Raw genomic sequence first — 16998 nt, forward strand, 5'->3', positions numbered from 1 at the left:
CCTCTCTCTTCCCGAGGAATCGCCTCCCTTGATTCAATCTGATCCTACCTCTTCTCCCCTTCCCCGGGTCATTTCCTCTTCCCTCCTGTCTGATCCTCTCCCTCTCAGAATCACCAGAAGCAATTCCAAGGAGCATGGATCCATTCTAGACAATCAAAAGAAGCCTGGAAGAAAGTCTGCCAAACAACACAGGGATGAAAATGCGCAAAAAGACATAGCATTAGGGCTCCAGAACCCCATTGAATCATATATTCAAGGACCAATAGACAAAGACATAGCAAACAAAGACAAGGGAGGGAGAGCAACTCCTCGCACCTCTCACCTGAAATGATTAAAATCCTCTCATGGAACAGCAGGGGACTAGGGCACCCCTCTAAATCAAATGCCTTAAAGGATCTTATTAACCAAGAGAAACCAACCATTTTTTTACTCCAAGAAACAAAGCAGAGACAGCCAGAGATGAACAATATTATTGAACAACATAAGCACTACAAAGGATGTATATGTGATTCCAGAGGAGCCTCAGGAGGAATTGCTACACTTTGGCTTCAAGATGAATGGAACAGCACAGCAGAAATAGTAGAACAGCATTGGGTCAAGATTGTATTGCAGAATATTATCAGTAGTCAACAGATAGTAATTTACAATGTTTATGTCCCGAATCATTACAGGGATAAAGAAGTTTGTTGGGGCTCTCTCAACAATAATATAGCAAAATAAAACAGCAGCAACATCATTTTAGGAGGTGACTTAAACCTCATTTTACATGCTAATGAAAAACGTGGAGGCAGCTTCAACCCAGATCCTTTTAGAAATCAGTTGGAAAATGTTATGCAACATGGTGATCTTGTCGATATCATTCCAAAGAATCGCAAATACACCTGGAGTAATCACAGATTGGGGAGAAATAATATTATGGAAAGGCTCGAACGAATCCTGGTAAATGTATCCCTTCTCTCCACCTTTTCAGCTGTCAACGCTTCCATCCTTCCTTTTGCTGCTTCAGACCATTATCCCACTGCTTTAACCCTTGAATCTCTCTGCCCCCTAGGCCCTCTCCCTTTTAAATACAGTCCTTTATGGAATGACATTGAAGCAGCCAAAGTGTTGGTCCAGCGAAATTGGTGCCAACATGTCGAAGGATCCCCAAGTTTTATTTGGGAAAGCAAACTTAGAAATGTAAAGAATGCTCTCAAGAATTGGGCAAAAACCCAATATAAAGAGCCAGAAGCAAAGAAAAGAGAAGTGAAAGCCAAAATTGAAGAACTTCACTATGCACTAGAAAAGCAAGAATATTATCAAGCTGGAAAAAATCAAGAAGAAAATCTTTACAGTCAGCTATATAGTATCAGAAAAGAAGAGGAAGAAAAATGGCGAATTAAATCAAGGCAAACTTGGTTGAAGAGCGGAGACAGGAACATAGCTTTCTTCCATAAGCAAGCCACTGTTCGACAAATCAGGAATAATATAACAACTATCACAGATAACGCAGGCACTCAACACAATGATAAAACTTCCATCAAAAATGCTGCCTCAGAATATTTTAAAGAGCTGCTAACTGAATCAGGGGAGGATGAAAAATACGCTAACTTCCTACAGCATTTGCCAAAAAGATTGCAACAGAAGAAAATGAAAGGCTGACAGAGGAAATAAAAGAAGAAGAAATCAAGGAAGCAATTTGGGGCCTCCAGTTAGACAAGGCACCAGGGCCGGACGGCTTTCCTATTTGTTTTTATAAGGAGTATTGGGAAATGATAAAAAAGGACCTCATCAAATACTTTAAATGGATTCAGAGGAAAAATAAATTAGGAGGCTACACAATTCAACACATCTAGCCCTCATTCCAAAGGAGAACCGGCCTTCAAATTTCTCCTGTTTCCGGTCCATATCCTTATGTAATTCTTCCTACAAAATTTTCACAAAAATTCTTGCTTCCCGTCTCAAACCTCTATTGCCTATGTTAATCTCTGAAAACTAAGGTGGCTTTATGACAAATAGGCACATTTCAGATTCTATTCTCTTAGTCCAGGAAGCCATTCACTCAATCCATTCTAGAAATGAAAAGGGCTTCATCCTGAAATTGGACTTGACAAACGCTTTTGACAAGGTTAAACACTCCTTTCTATTTGATGTTCTTCAAAAAATGGGCTTCTCATCCTTCTTTATTGATCTCATAAGAGCATGTATCTCTGTCCCTTGGATAGCTCCCCTTATCAATGGCAGACCCGGCTCTTCCTTTCAATCTTTAAGAGGATTAAGGCAAGGCTGTCCTCTGTCCCCCTACCTTTTCCTTTTAATGGCTGAGTCCTTCAGTTGCGCCCTTGACCATAAGCGGCAAACAGGCCTCATCATTGGAATAAAATTTGAAGATGGAGTGAAAAACATCAATCACTCCCAATTCGCTGATGATACCCTGCTGATTGGAGGGGCGTCCGCAATCATAGCTCGAAGATTCAAATCTTTATTAGACAAATTCATTAGATATTCAGGGGGAATGATTAATCACTTCAAAAGTTGTATTTATGGATGGAACGCCTCATCTCAAACACTTCAAAACATAGCCAACATCTTCGGTGTGCCTTGCAAGTTAAATTGGCACCATTTCAGTTATTTGGCAATGCCAGTGAATATAGGAAACGCAAGAGTTGATGTTTGGGAAACAACTTTAGATAAAATGAAAATAAAAGTTCAAAAGTGTGGAGCCTCTTGGCTCAACCCAGCTGGACGATTGGTACTACTCAAATCGGGCCTTTCCTCTCTTCCTCTTTACCAATTCTCCCTTGCCCAGGCTCCAGCCTCTTTTCTCCGCAAAATGGACAGTATTCTCAGGTTTTTCCTTTGGCAGGGAGGAAAAAATGAAAAGAGAAAATATAACTTGGTTGGATGGAAACAAGTAATTCAAAACCAAGAAAAAGGAGGTCTTAGAATTAGATCCCCATCTCTCACCAATTCAGCCTTTGGCAGCAAGATAGTCTGGAGGCTTATTGAAGACCAATCAGCTTGGTGGAAAAAAGTTTTGGAGGCCAAATATCTTAGCCACCCAAGCCAGCATCTGCTTACAACTGAAATACCCAACAGGAACAACACAAGGATCTGGAAACTCTGTAAAAAAGTTATCTCCTTTATGGCTCAAAATGTCTCCAAGGTTCCCAAAGGCGGCAACAAAATCAACATTGGCACTGATAAAATTATGGGGAATCAGCGAGTTAGCAGTCTTCCAGGTATGGCTCCAATAATTCTCTTTCTTCAAAGTAAAGGAATATACAGTTTAGCTCAAATTTCGCAATGGGATACAAATACCCAAGCTTGGAAGAGATGGAGCCTTCCTCCCATCCCTCAATGACTCAAAGAGAATCTTGACAACTTTCAGATACACCTCCACAACATTGCTCCTACAATAAAAAATGGCAAGGATGGATTCCGATGGGACCCCACTGGCACCAGCTACTCAATACAAGCAGGATACAATTATCTATGCAATAGGGACTACCCGGCACCAACATGGACACATTGGAAAACAGTGTGGAAATCAGAAGCCATCCCTAAGGTGAAATTTTTTATGTGGACCCTCTTAAAAGAAAAAACTCTCACTGCAGAAAATCTTAAAAAAAAAGGCATTGTTGGACCCTCCAAATGCCCTAATTTCCAAGAAGCAGAGGAGTCCATCCAGCACCTCTTCATTTCGTGTCCTTTTGCTTTTTCTTGTTGGAACAGTATTACCCCAATTGTTCCCTTCACTTGGAACTCTCAGCAATCCATTAGGGAAGTCCTTAACAACTGGAAAAAAAATTACCCCTGGAAATCCATGAAAAACAACATTGCCAAGAGAGTGTGGGATGCCCTCCCATTTGCCCTACTATGGAGGATCTAGATTGCTAGGAACAACAAGATCTTTAAAGATAAAGAGACCACAATCATGCATCTTTGCAGCAAGGCTAAAAGTCTTGCGATAGAAACCATCGCTTCTAAGAGCACAAACAAAATGGACATGACAAGTCTTTGGGTTGAAGAAAAAGATTTCATAAGGAGTCTGATAGATAAGATCAGTATCCTGCCAGCAGCGAAAATCAACAACAACTTCAACAGTAATCACAGTCACAACTAGAAAATCTGACTAAAGCAGGTTGACTTCAACAAGTGGCTCCGCACTAGCAACACCCACTCCTTGTTCTTTGACGGTGCCTCCAAATCAAATCCAGGAGCAATGGGAGCAGGGGGAGTTATCTACAATCCCAATGGTGAGCCCTTAGTCACCTTTGAGTGGGGATTAGAGACCCTCTCAAACAACAGAGCAGAGGCTCTGGCGCTCTATCAAGAAATTCTTCAACTACAAATTCATGGAATCAAGAAAGCTATGATCTTCGGCGATTTTGCTATCATTATCAGTTTAATGACTAGCAAACAAAAAGCCTTCAACATCTTCTTATAGCAAACCATCAGCAGATGCCAAGTCATGATCAATCAAACTCAGGATTTCCAATTTTACCATATCCTTCGGACCATCAATCGGGAAGCTGATAAACGCGCCAGCCAAGCTTGTATAAGACCAAAAGGAAATATCCTCTGTAACAACGAGGAACAATTCCAATTTCTTCCATGACTCCCATGACTTGTAAAAATTTTTCATATCTAAAGGCTCACATCTTGCTCAAGGCGTACCCTGACCAAATCAAAAATAATCCCGAGGCTATCTATTCCACGCCGCCGGAAATCCTCCCTTTTCTCCCTGCAGTCTCCTCAGATTTTTTGAATCTATGTTGCCCGTGCAAAATCCGTGACCACCTATTTGCTTCAACATTAGACTTTATTTTTTCTTAAATTTCTTATCGCTCTGCTCTTGATTCTTTGAGCCCTCTTTCCTCCCTCTTCCCTGCTCTTCAGATCCCTTGTTTGGTTTTCACTGTCTCGTCGGTTACAGCTTGCTGGAGCAGTGTTTCAGTGTTTCTTCAGGACAGAGCCGAAGACCTCCAGATGGCCCGCAGCGAAGATTGTCTTCACTGTCGAGACTTGCAGGAAGAATTTGAGCAAATCAGAACCCATCAGTGCCTCTTGGATGAGAAAATTGATTCCGCTACCAGGATAATCAGTACTAAAGGAACAGTCGATCTAAAAGGACAGCCAAAAAAAAAAAAAAAAAAACGGAACAGCAGGAAAAATGGAATAGCAGAAAAGGAACAACAGAACATCAGAAAAGGGATAGCAGAAAAAACGGAACAGCAGAAAGTCACATAAGTATAGATTAGATATTTTGTAAAGTTTGCTTACTTCTTTTTTAGTTTGTCCGAATCTATTCCTATGTCAGTGCTTTTCAAGTTGAAAATGAAAGCAATTTAGCAGAATGCTTTAATGTAATCCAGTTCCAAGCTCATCCTGCGAGCTCTACTCATGCAATACTGGAGCTTAGCCTCCCTATCTTTTTTTGAATACAACCAACGGCCGAATTTGTAAAAAAAATAAAATAAAATATTAATTTATATTAATAATTAATAATAAATTTAAAATAATAAAATTAAACATTGCAAGGGCATTACCTTATTATTCAGAACCTTCGGCAACAGAAAAATAACCCTCCGGCAACAGGATAAAGGAGAATTCGTTGTAGTAGATTTTCTTGTTTACTTAATTGATTGGCATAAGTATATAATTTTTTTCGTAATTCTACTTGGTTGAAATGTTTCTAATCTTGTTGATTGGCGTAAGTATATAATTTTTTTCCTAACTCCACTGAGTTGAAATGTTTCTCATCTTGTTGCTGGAGAATAATAAAATTAAACGATGCAAGAAGCATTTCCATTTTATTCAGAGCCTCCATCAAAGGAAAAAAAAACCCTCCAGCAACAGGATGAGAAACACCCTAAGGCATCAGTGTTCGTTTAAGGGGCAGGGGCAACAGTCAAAGAGACAGAGGTGGCAGTGAAGGGAGAATTCGTTTTAGTTTCACTGACAACATTCGAGTAAGTATTTATTTTTTATCATAATTTTTTTCCCTCATTTGGTAGGAGGCAAAAGCTATTATTTATTTTTGTCTGTGAGATAAACGTTTGAGAGCGTAAGCACATAGGGAAAATTCCTAAAGCCGAATTATTTTCGGGCTGTTCGATAGCCGAAGCAAATTTGCCAACACAATGTCCATTCTTCTTCTGATTGGATTATATAGTAGCAATTGTCATATTTAATTTTTTGGTGTTTGTTTTAGTAACTTTAATTATTTCTGGACTTTTCGCATTGATGGTGTTGGTTTGTTTAATAATGTTCAATTTCCAGCTTTTTCTTTTACTATATAGAAAACTTGAATAGCACTATGTGCAAAGGGAAAAATAATATTCTGCAAAGTATACAGTATAGTACACAGTGCTTGTGCTTAATTGTGGTATTATGATTAGATTAACGATTATTGTAATTTGTAAATAATTTATTTTCAATATTTTTTTAATAAGTTAGGAATAAGATTTGCTTTATTTATTTTTGCTTTCAGCCTCTCTGCTGCTAACATATGGAGAGGGTGGAGGACATGTGAAAAGGATAAAGTGAACATCATAACAAAGGAAAGAATGAGCACTGCTATTATGGAACAATTTTTTTACATAAATAACAATGTTTTTCATGGAAATTTATATATAAAAACAAACTTAATCACAATAATGAAATATTAGGCTCAAAAAGGATTTTTGAACATAATAAAACTACACTTAAAAAGGCCTTTAAACAAATAAACAAATTTTCTATATAATTAACAATGGAACATGGAAATTCCAGATTAAGGTGTTTATATAATCTTAAAATTCAAGAAACAAATCCAGGATACTGGTTGATTTTAGTCTCACATATTTCATGTTGGCCATCCAAAAATAAATATATCCTTATAAACAAAGGGGAGCACAACCGAGTTTGATTATTGTTACCTTAATACCTTGTATACAAATTCACCATAGTATAAGTTAGATGTATGCTAACAAAGATTAATAATAAATGAGTCATCAAAATGAGAATAGAAAATGATAATTTTTATAGATAAAATTTATTTAACATCGTTATAATAAAGATTTTAATAAAATTTGAAAGTTGTAAATTTTAATAAGATTACAGAGAGTTATAATAAAGATTTTAATATCATTTGAAAGAATTATAATGATGGGAACTGAAGTGAATCGTTGACCTATAAAAGAAAACATTTCTAATAACCAGATATATCATTATAATAAGTAAGAAAGTTTGATTATTAAATATTATTAAAGTTTGATTATTAATAACTTCACACAACAATTTTAGCTTGACAAAAAAATAAGGTGCAAGAGAGAGCGGGCGCGAGAGGCCAAGATTGACCGCGGTGAAAGTGGTCATGACCTCGTTATTCTGACAATCCTTTCACAGTTGCTCTGCCAACCATATCACAAGTACATTTTACAAATTAACTAAGAGTATTTTTGTGTAGTAACATCCAATTTCTAATGGAAAAAATAATTTCAATAACAAATTAACTACAGCCATAAAATTATTGATGTCCATATGCAATCAAAATTAGTTGATCGACTCACTGTAAACTTTCGCCAAACACAACACTGTAACACATATCCCCACACAAATTAGACATGCATAGTGAAAATACAGAGACCTGAGCCAAAAGTCTGAGAGTGGCTTTTTTAACAGCACTTTGAAAGAGTTTGAAACCCCACACAGATTAGACATGTATAGTGAAAATACAGAGAACTGAGCCAAAAGTCTGAGAGTGGCCTTTTTAACAGCACTTTGAAGGAGGTTGAAGGAGTCTGCGGACTGTTTTTAACGAAAATTAAAAAAAATATATATATAATGCCAATTTAATTTATTATTTATTTTCTAGCCGATCGAAACACTTCTTTATCCGCCCATCGAATCAAATATGGAAATCAAGAAAGTGTGGGTCTAATGTTGTGGAAAATCAAGAAAGTGTCATTCTTACTTGTTGCAAAAAATCAAGAAAGCAGCGCCCCATAAACAACGCCATCATCAAGAAATAAGCCACTGTACGAGGAGGAAGAGCCATCACCAGGAAAGGGGAATCAGGATACACAACGAGAAGGAGGAAGAGCCATCGCCAGGAAAGGGGAATCAGGATACACAATGTTGTGGGTCATTAGGGTAACGAAATTACAATCTCTTCGGATCATACGACAGTGGGAATTCTCTCAATCGTCTAATATATGAAATCAATCGGCCAAAACAGTACACGTGGCACATAAGAGAGTTCATTTCATTTCAGAGAAAAAATAAAAACATTAGAGAAGGGAATCAAGTATGGATATCAAGAAAGTGGGGGTCTAATGTTGTGGAAAAGCTAGAAAGTGTCATTTTTTTTTTTCAGAGAAAAAATCCACATATAGATTACAGATAGATATTTTTTTACAATACGGCCAAAGCCAGCAAAATACGACATAGCCGTTCGAATATATTGTACAAAATGTCATTCTTACCCGTTGCAGAAAATCAAGAAAGCAGCACCACATAAATGACGCAATCGCCAAGAAATAAGCCACTGTACAAGGAGGAGGAAGAGCCATTGCCAAGAAAGGGGAATTAAGATGCATAAATAAGCCAGTGTACATGAAGGAGGAAGAGCCATCGCCAAGAAAGGGGAATCAGGATACATAAATAAGCCACTGTACGAGAAGGAAGAATCGGCCAGAAAGGGTGATCAGGATACCTAACATATGAAATCAATCGCCCAAAATAGTACACGTGGTATATAAGAGAGTTCATTACATAAAGTAACGCATTACAGCTTAAAAATAAATGTAATATGCAATTTAATATTTCACATTCGTAATATATAAATTTCTAATAAACAAAAAAATATTTTAAATGTGAATTTTTTCAATAAACATTTACTTCATGTAATTCCTAATAAAAAATAAATAAAATATATTGAAACATTTACTTCATGTAATTCCTAATAAAAAATAAATAAAATATTTAAAATGTGATTTTTTTCAATAAATGTAATCTCTAATAAACAAAAAGTTTACACTTAAAAAAATAATAAATCTAAAATATGTTGGTAGTAATATTATTTATATTTATATCAATTTCACATTTTTATATGTAATAATATTTTTAGTGCGTAGGTTTTCACAGTAATCACTACTAGAATATTGTGTTGCATGGCTGAATATATTTTTAGTTTTAATTTTATTAAAACTCTAATACATATAGTTACATATATATGTGCTTGACATTTATATATATCTATATATATATATAATCTTTTATATGTTTATTAATTAAATTTAAATATAATAGTTAGTAATATAATAATCATTATTTTAATATATGTCATAAAATAGATTTTAATTTATAACTATTATTTATATTCTATATATATTTCACATTTATATATACAATGTTTATATCTAGTTATTAAGTTTATTAAGGTTTTATATGTTTATTAATTAAATATTATCATTATGAATATAAACGAGTCGAGATCCATTTTAATTTTGGATCTATTAAGCTTATAGGGATGAAATCTCTTTTCAGTTTAAAAAAAGTTTAGACTTCAAAATATTTGACTCCTCTCAAACTCGCGCTTTTTAAAGAATTTGGTGTAATTAATAATTTTATGTTTTTTTTCAATTAAACTTTGTAATATAATTTTTTAAATTTATTTAAAATTTGTTTTTATTATATAAATAAATTTAAAGTTTTGAATTTTTTCCAAACTCTTTGATTGTGTAAAAATATTTTTTTCAAGAATGGATATAGAGTCTCTATTCTTTTAATTTTATCAAAACTTTTCAGGAAAAAATAATTTATCTTTTTAGCAAAATTAAACTAAGATTCTAATCACCCAAACTAAAACCCAAAATAATTATTAAAAAATAAATAAATAAATTCCAACTCCAATTACTTAACGTAAAACAATTTATAACAAAATTTTAAAAATTAAAAAGCATAAAAAAAAATAAAACATTTAAAATACATAGCTCTGAATGACGCGGATAATGCTCTACGGAAACGACCACGGGTGCCATGATCCGTAAATCTCCATTAGTGTTGCAGTACACAATATCCTTGACCTTCTCCGCGCAGAATCCCGCCGGGTGAGCGAAGCGCGTCCGTTCCATGCCACGTGCAAGAGTTACAAGCTGCGCGTTATCCCATGAAATTCACGTTTCCATATGTTACATGTTGAATGTTGAATACGGTCAACCATGAGAAACCTCCGTTCAGGGGTTAAATTTGCCGTAGTCTTTAACGCGACTTTTTGAAAGCCTTTCCGGCTATTTTTTCCGGTGAAAATCCGGCAGTAATTTATTGAAATCCAAGTTTGATAACTAGTTTCTGCACAATGAAAGCGTCCCAGGGGTTTTTCAGGGTGCTGAATCCGAATATGCAGTTAAAAAACCATTTTAACTGCAACAAATCATGATTTCATCTCAATTTCTTCCGCCGGATTCCGTCACCGGAATCTCAAAAAGTCGCATTATAGACAACTCCGTTAAATTTAACGGGTCTCCTTACCCATCCGACAATTTTTTAATGACGATTTTATTTTTAAATTGCATTTCACATAATCAAAAAAAACATCATTTTTATTTAGCAATTAATTTAATAATGACATATATTGAAATTTTAATAAACAATCAAACACTCAATTCTATATATATGGGGCAGGGGCAATTTGTTTAGTATTTTAATAATGACATATATTGAAATTTTAATAAACAATCAAACACTCAATTCTATATATATGGGGCAGGGGCAATTTGTTTAGTATTGGTAGCAAGTTTCTATTAACATAAATATGTTGAAATCCAGAAACATCAAGATTAACTAATGGTTATCAATATATAAGTTAATATATAAGTTAACATAGATTAATAGAAATCCAAAATTAAAAGCAGAAATCAATTATATCTATCATAAAAGCGTCTTGGCAGATTGTTCTCTCATTCATAAATGTTTAATTTTTTCTTACCAATAAAATTATCTATAATTAAATTTCTTAGAAAACAACTTGAGAAAGACTTTTAAGGCCATGATTTATGAGGATGAAGTAACCTCTACTTTTATTTATTATAATTGATTTCTTAAAGCATCTTTTCTGGGCAATAAAATTATCTACAACGAAATTTCTTAAAGCAACTTGACAAAGACTTCTAATACTAATCTGTTTTCTCTGCCATGGATGTGTGAGGATGAAGTAAACTTTATATTTATTTATTATAATTGATTTCTTAAAATTTCTTGACAAAGACTTTTAATATAAATCTGTTTTCTCTGCCATGGATTTCTGAGGTTGAAGTAAACTCTACATTTATTTATTATAATTGATGAGTGCAAAATGGATTGATTAACACAATACTTCATGCTAAACCGTGATCATTGGTATTCACATCTATTAATGTAGTAATTTATTAAATGTAGCTCTGGTTTTTTTAGTCTTTTTTATGGAAGATCTTGAAGCTTGTAATTCGGAAATCCTACATATCCCAGTGCCAACCTAATATAAATAAATATAATATATAAATATATATAGATAAAATTCCAAACTTCTCATTTTTTAATATGCCCGTCATTTTAACATTTTTCAAAATTATTTGCAAGTTACCCTCAACGTGTTTATTTGAGAATTAAGTGTATTTTACCTGTAAAAACCCAGAAAACGGGCGTCAATTTTAAAGCCTGCCCATGCTCACCACCATTGACAATGATTTTTCCCGGGAGAGGTTTCGCGGAAACCTCTATTTACATTGTTGAAGGGAAACAAATTCTTTATTGATGACATCAATGTTTGTGTGAGTTTTAATGAACAATGTTGTATCGCTGTGAGTTGCAACAACATGGGTGGATAGATAGTTTCTTATAGCACTATTTTTATAATGGTTTTTATCGTTAGTTTGTTTTTATTTTATTTTTTGTATGTATAAATTTGAGTTGGTGAAAGAGTCAAAGTTGTTATGTAAATGGTGGTTTCACACACATGGTTTTGGTTGCCTGTGGCGTTAGAACTTATGGATTATATGTGATGAAGCCTTTAAAGACTTGGAAATTCTTCATTGTAATGTGCTTGAGTTTAGCTTATGACTCATTAGACTAGGTGGCTGCTTTTAAGTCAAGGCATGGTTGCGTTTAAGCCATATGATAATAATAAATCTATTAACCATATGATAATAATAGATCTATTAGCTAATCTTTTTGGTTTGGGTTTTTCGGGTTAAAATCTCGATGTTTTATGTCTTATTGTTGCTATAATGATTTTCCCTCCCATTATCTTTATCTCTAACAATGGTAAATGAGTCAATGTGGTGATGGTTGCAAATGTCGACACATTATATGTTGAAGATGAAGTTAACATCGAGAAGCCCAATTGGGAATATGAGTCTAATGCATTGATGGTTGCAAATGTCGGAAAATTATATGTTGTAGATGAAGCTAACATAGAGAAGCCCAATTAGGAAATAGAGGTAAAGTAGTGTGAGATGCAACACATAAGCAAAATGAAAATGGAAGCAAGATCTAGTGAGAAGAGCACTTGGTATGAGTAGATACGTAAACATAAGATAATGGATACATGAGTGTCGAATTAAAAAAAAAAAAAAAAAAAAAAACAAAAAACTTTGGATATGAAATTTGTAAATTGCATGCATATGACCATACAATTGTAACATCTCATTAGACATGCCAACCCTTGATAAAGTCTTAGAGTAGGCCTAGGTGATAAGGGGGATGCAAATTTTTCTAGTCAAGTTTAAGGGTGGGGATGTTAATCTAAATTTGAATTGGTGAAAAAATCAACGTTGTTAGATCCATATCGGTGATTTTGGGCACATTGCTTTGTGGCATGTGATATTAGAGCCTATGGATTATATGTAATGAAACCTTTACAAGGTTTGGGGATTCACCATTATAATTTGGCTAACTTGAGTGAACAGCTCACTTGGTCGAGCAAGGATATTAGCCAACTTGGTACTCAAGGCGTGGTTAAATTTAAGTTATATGATGATAATAGACATAGCTGGTTGTTCCTACTTTGAGTTTTCAAGGTTAAAATCTTTGTGTTTTATTGTTATTGTTGCTATAATTATTTTCTCTCACATTATCTTTATCTCTAACACTCTTCATGTTATATATATTTTCCTAAAGTGATTTTGATATTTATCTATTTTCTTTTGAACCAAAAAGTAAAAAAACCATTATTCCAAGCTCCCAAGCATTCGCATAAAGTGCTAAAATTTGCTAATGCAAGAGCATCTACAAACCAAGTTCATCTTTGACATCCTTGGGTAAAAATTCTATTTAGCAAGGCATTTATTTCCCTAATTTGTTTGAAATTGTAATATTTCTAAATATATCTAGAAGGATTTGTAGTTAGAGTAGGCGACATTAATTAGTTATGTGAAAGGCAAAGTTAATTAAGATAAGAGATGGTTGGAAAAACACACTCCAATTGTTGGGATTTAGTTGAGAGACCTATTTTTGTATGTAAAAGGAAAAAATAATAAAATGTGTGTGTGTGTGTGTGTGTGAAGAGAGAGAGAAAAAAGAGAGGAGACTATGGGGAGTAACAGGAAGATCGAATGAAGTTGCAAAATTCTTTGTAATCTTCCTTTATAGAAGCAATCAAATTCAATGGTTCCATTTTATGCCACTATGTATCAATTGTCTATTTCTATGGTTCATTGTTTTTGTAATTGATCAAACTCGAGTTTTTTGTGCATGGTCAACCTTGGATTGAAGTGTCAAAACCTCACAACTAGTCGCAAGCTCACTTTGAGATCCACCACCCACATCCCCAATTGACTTCATTAAAATAGAGGGAAAAGGGGTTAAACTACAAATATGGACCAGATTCAAAGTTTAATGCAATTCTGTCAAATAATGGAGTCATGAAATTTCTATTAAAGAAGCATATCAATAGATGAGATCCGAACCTCTGCCATCACACTTAGCCAAGGTGTGCTCAAATGAATACCAAATAGATCACCAAATAAGTAGATTAAAGGTTATTTGAACGATATCCAGAGTGGGACCCATATTTGAGACTTTGTGTAGTGATTTAGTCAAGCCTGATCCAGGCCTTAGTGAAGTTGGAAACCCCAAGTGTGAGATAGATTCAATATCATCAAATCCACCTCCAATGAATCCTTATTCGGCATGAACCCCACATTGTAGTTTGAAATGATATCTGATCAGCCACTCTTGTTGAAGGGCTAACACACTTGGAACATCCTTATCCCCTGAATCTTAGATATAAGCACCAAGAAGAGCTTTTGATTGGGAAGCACATCTGGCCTCAAAAAGATATTACATCCCCGGATCAACAAACCCTTGGATTTTTGAGAAATTATTTATGATGGGAAAAATCCTCTTGCTAATGGTGCCAAGCCTTAGCACTTAAGGAGCTTAGCCCTTGGTTTCGACCATAGTGCTATGATGAGTTTAAGTTAAGCCTTAGGTGATGAAGGGATAATAAATTTGAGGTTCGCACAATTCAAAATTTTGATGAAATTTGAGGCTTCCACATTGATCCAAAAAGGGGTTTTTTTGTTGGGTTAAGAGTGCTATCAACGCTAAAACATGAGATTAAGAACCAATCCATTGCAAAAGACCCTCAAATGAGTAAGACCAAAGAGAAAACATGAGTTCAATAAGATTATTTGGCATCAAATGTTGGTATTGCAACATAGCATAGTTTTTCTCTAAAAAATGGCAAATAAGAAAAGAGGAGGAGCTAGAGGAGCATCTCATGCTCCAAGCAGAGGAAGACATGTAGCCAATGTAGCTTTATAAACAGAGACAATATGCATTCAACATAGATTAGAGGCGATGCAAACTACCCAGAGAAGAGGAGATGACATGGGAAATGCCAGTGAGGTAGAAGAATCTTCCAGTGAGGAAGAAGGAGAAGCATTTATAGAAGAAAAAATAGTGAATATGATAGCCAAACTGTTTTGAGATGAAAGATGGCAATACATGCCTATGAAAGGAACTTGAATGTTGATGAATTAATGGACTAGATCAATGCTATGGATATTAAGTACTTTGATTATGAAGAATTTAATGAGGAGAAAAAGGTGAACTTTGCAATTATCGGACTAAAAGGACATGCAACCATGTGGTGGGTTGAAGTCCAAGAAGAATGAATGAAGAAAGGAAAATCCATAATCAAAGGATGGACAAAATGGTGGGAAAATTTAAGGTAAATTTATGCCCAAATATTATCAACTCAATATTTTTAGACAATTTCGGAACCTTAGAAAAAATCTATGACAATTAAAGAATGCACTAAAGCATGTTATAGGTTGAATATTAGAGTTGGTCATGTAGAGGAGGATGGTGAGAAAGTTTTAAGATACATTAATGGTCTGAGATTTGAGATTTAAGATGAGATAAATCTCTTATCCTTGAAGACAATAGAAGATGCCTATCAAGCTGCTTTAAAGGCAGAAGAAAATATCAATAGGAAGAAAAGTCAAAAGAATAGATGAAGAATCCCTACAAGAGGAAAAGGATAAGTAGGGAACATAGAAATATTTCAATCTACAAAAGAAGTGAGTCGAAGTTCTAGTGGAAGTTTACCAAGAGGAGGCGATTTCAAAGGAGGAAGGTATTTTTTAGAGGCAGAGGCAGAGGGAAAGGTATAGATTTCCAACCATATATTATAAGTGTGGAAAACTGGGACACATGTCTTAGGAATGCCCAAAAATTAGTCCAATAGGTCAGAGAGGTGAACATGTTGCAGAAGCTAGAGAAGAAGGTGCATATACAATAACGAATGAATAAGTTCCTAAATTAAGAGGATCGTTACTAATGAAAATAGTTTTTATTAAATCAAAAAAAAAATATAAGGAGCCAACTCAAAGGAAATGTTTGTCCAAGACCACATGTAAGTCAAAAGCTAAGTATTGTAAGCTTGTAATTGATAGTCATATTACATACAATCTTGTTTCTATAGATATGGTAGAGAAGCTAGATTTAAAGAGGACACACATCCTCCTCTTTATAGTCTGTCTTGGTTGCAAAAGCGTCATCAAATATTAGTAAATGAACAGTGTAAAGTACAATTTTAGATTGGGAGATATAAAGGTGAAACATTATGTGATGTGATTCCTATGGATGTCTTCCATATCTTGTTGGGAAAGCTATGGAAATTTGATCGGAAATTTATCCATGATGGTAGAAGGAACACATATACCCTTGAAAAGGATGGTTAGAAACATACATTGTTGCCTTTTCCAGATGAAGGAGTCAAAGAGGAAGGTGGTCCTAGTGTATTATTGATGAGTGGCAAGGAGCTAATACAAGAGGTTAAGAAGAATTACATTTTTTCTTAAGTAAACCTAAGGTAATTCTTACTAATACCAACATAGATCCGTCTTAGTTGGGATCTACCAAGTGCCGAGAGGGATCAAATTCTTAAGGCGCAAGCTCCTTTTAGAGTGCAAAACTTGATAAAGTGTTTGCACCTCAAGAGCTTTAATCTCTCTGGACACTTGATAGATCCAAACTAACATGGATCATTGTTGGCTCTATATATATATACACACACACACACACACACACACACACACACACACACCCACACACACACACACCATGTGTCAACTCCTTATTGAGCATAAAAAGAATAACACATCTATTTCATTTTGAGAAAAACACTGATAAAATGTTTCAACCATCATTTTTTTTAATTGCTCTATACATAATTGACATTGAAATATTTGTAAATAGAGTCTCCTTTTACTGGAAATTAGTCTCCCTCATACACATACACACACATTTGTCTTTTTCTTGTTTTTTGTTATTAAAATTATTCTAAAATATTACATGTCAAATCCATATTAAGCATTGAAGGTGGGCATTGGAATATTTTATTTATTATCAACATTAAACTACTTTTTTTCTTTCTTTTTCTATATATGTATGTATAAAGTTGATATTGAAATATTAGTTACTAGGGAGGTTCAAATATTTTATTCAAAGCACACATTGAATAATGGAGGAATTACACACCTGGCC

The 16998-nt window shown here is 34.5% G+C and overlaps 1 protein-coding gene across 1 annotated transcript; it reads left to right on the forward strand.

The window, feature by feature from the left end:
- Positions 1-831: 831 nt before the first annotated feature.
- LOC149220239 (uncharacterized) lies at positions 832-1641 on the forward strand. The gene has a single exon (XM_089387029.1). It carries the CDS (start codon positions 832-834, stop codon positions 1639-1641), a length of 810 nt encoding a protein of 269 aa, XP_089243155.1.
- The last annotated feature ends 15357 nt before the right edge of the window (positions 1642-16998 follow it).

The sequence above is a fragment of the Pinus tabuliformis genome, chromosome Q (assembly GCF_031772625.1).
Source record: "Pinus tabuliformis cultivar Carrire ecotype Pingquan chromosome Q, CPIR1, whole genome shotgun sequence".
NCBI lineage: Eukaryota > Viridiplantae > Streptophyta > Pinopsida > Pinales > Pinaceae > Pinus > Pinus tabuliformis.

What these genes read in the sequence shown, in the direction of transcription:
- LOC149220239 (XM_089387029.1), top strand. Translation starts at nt 832, where the DNA reads ATGCAACATGGTGATCTTGTCGATATCATTCCAAAGAATCGCAAATAC.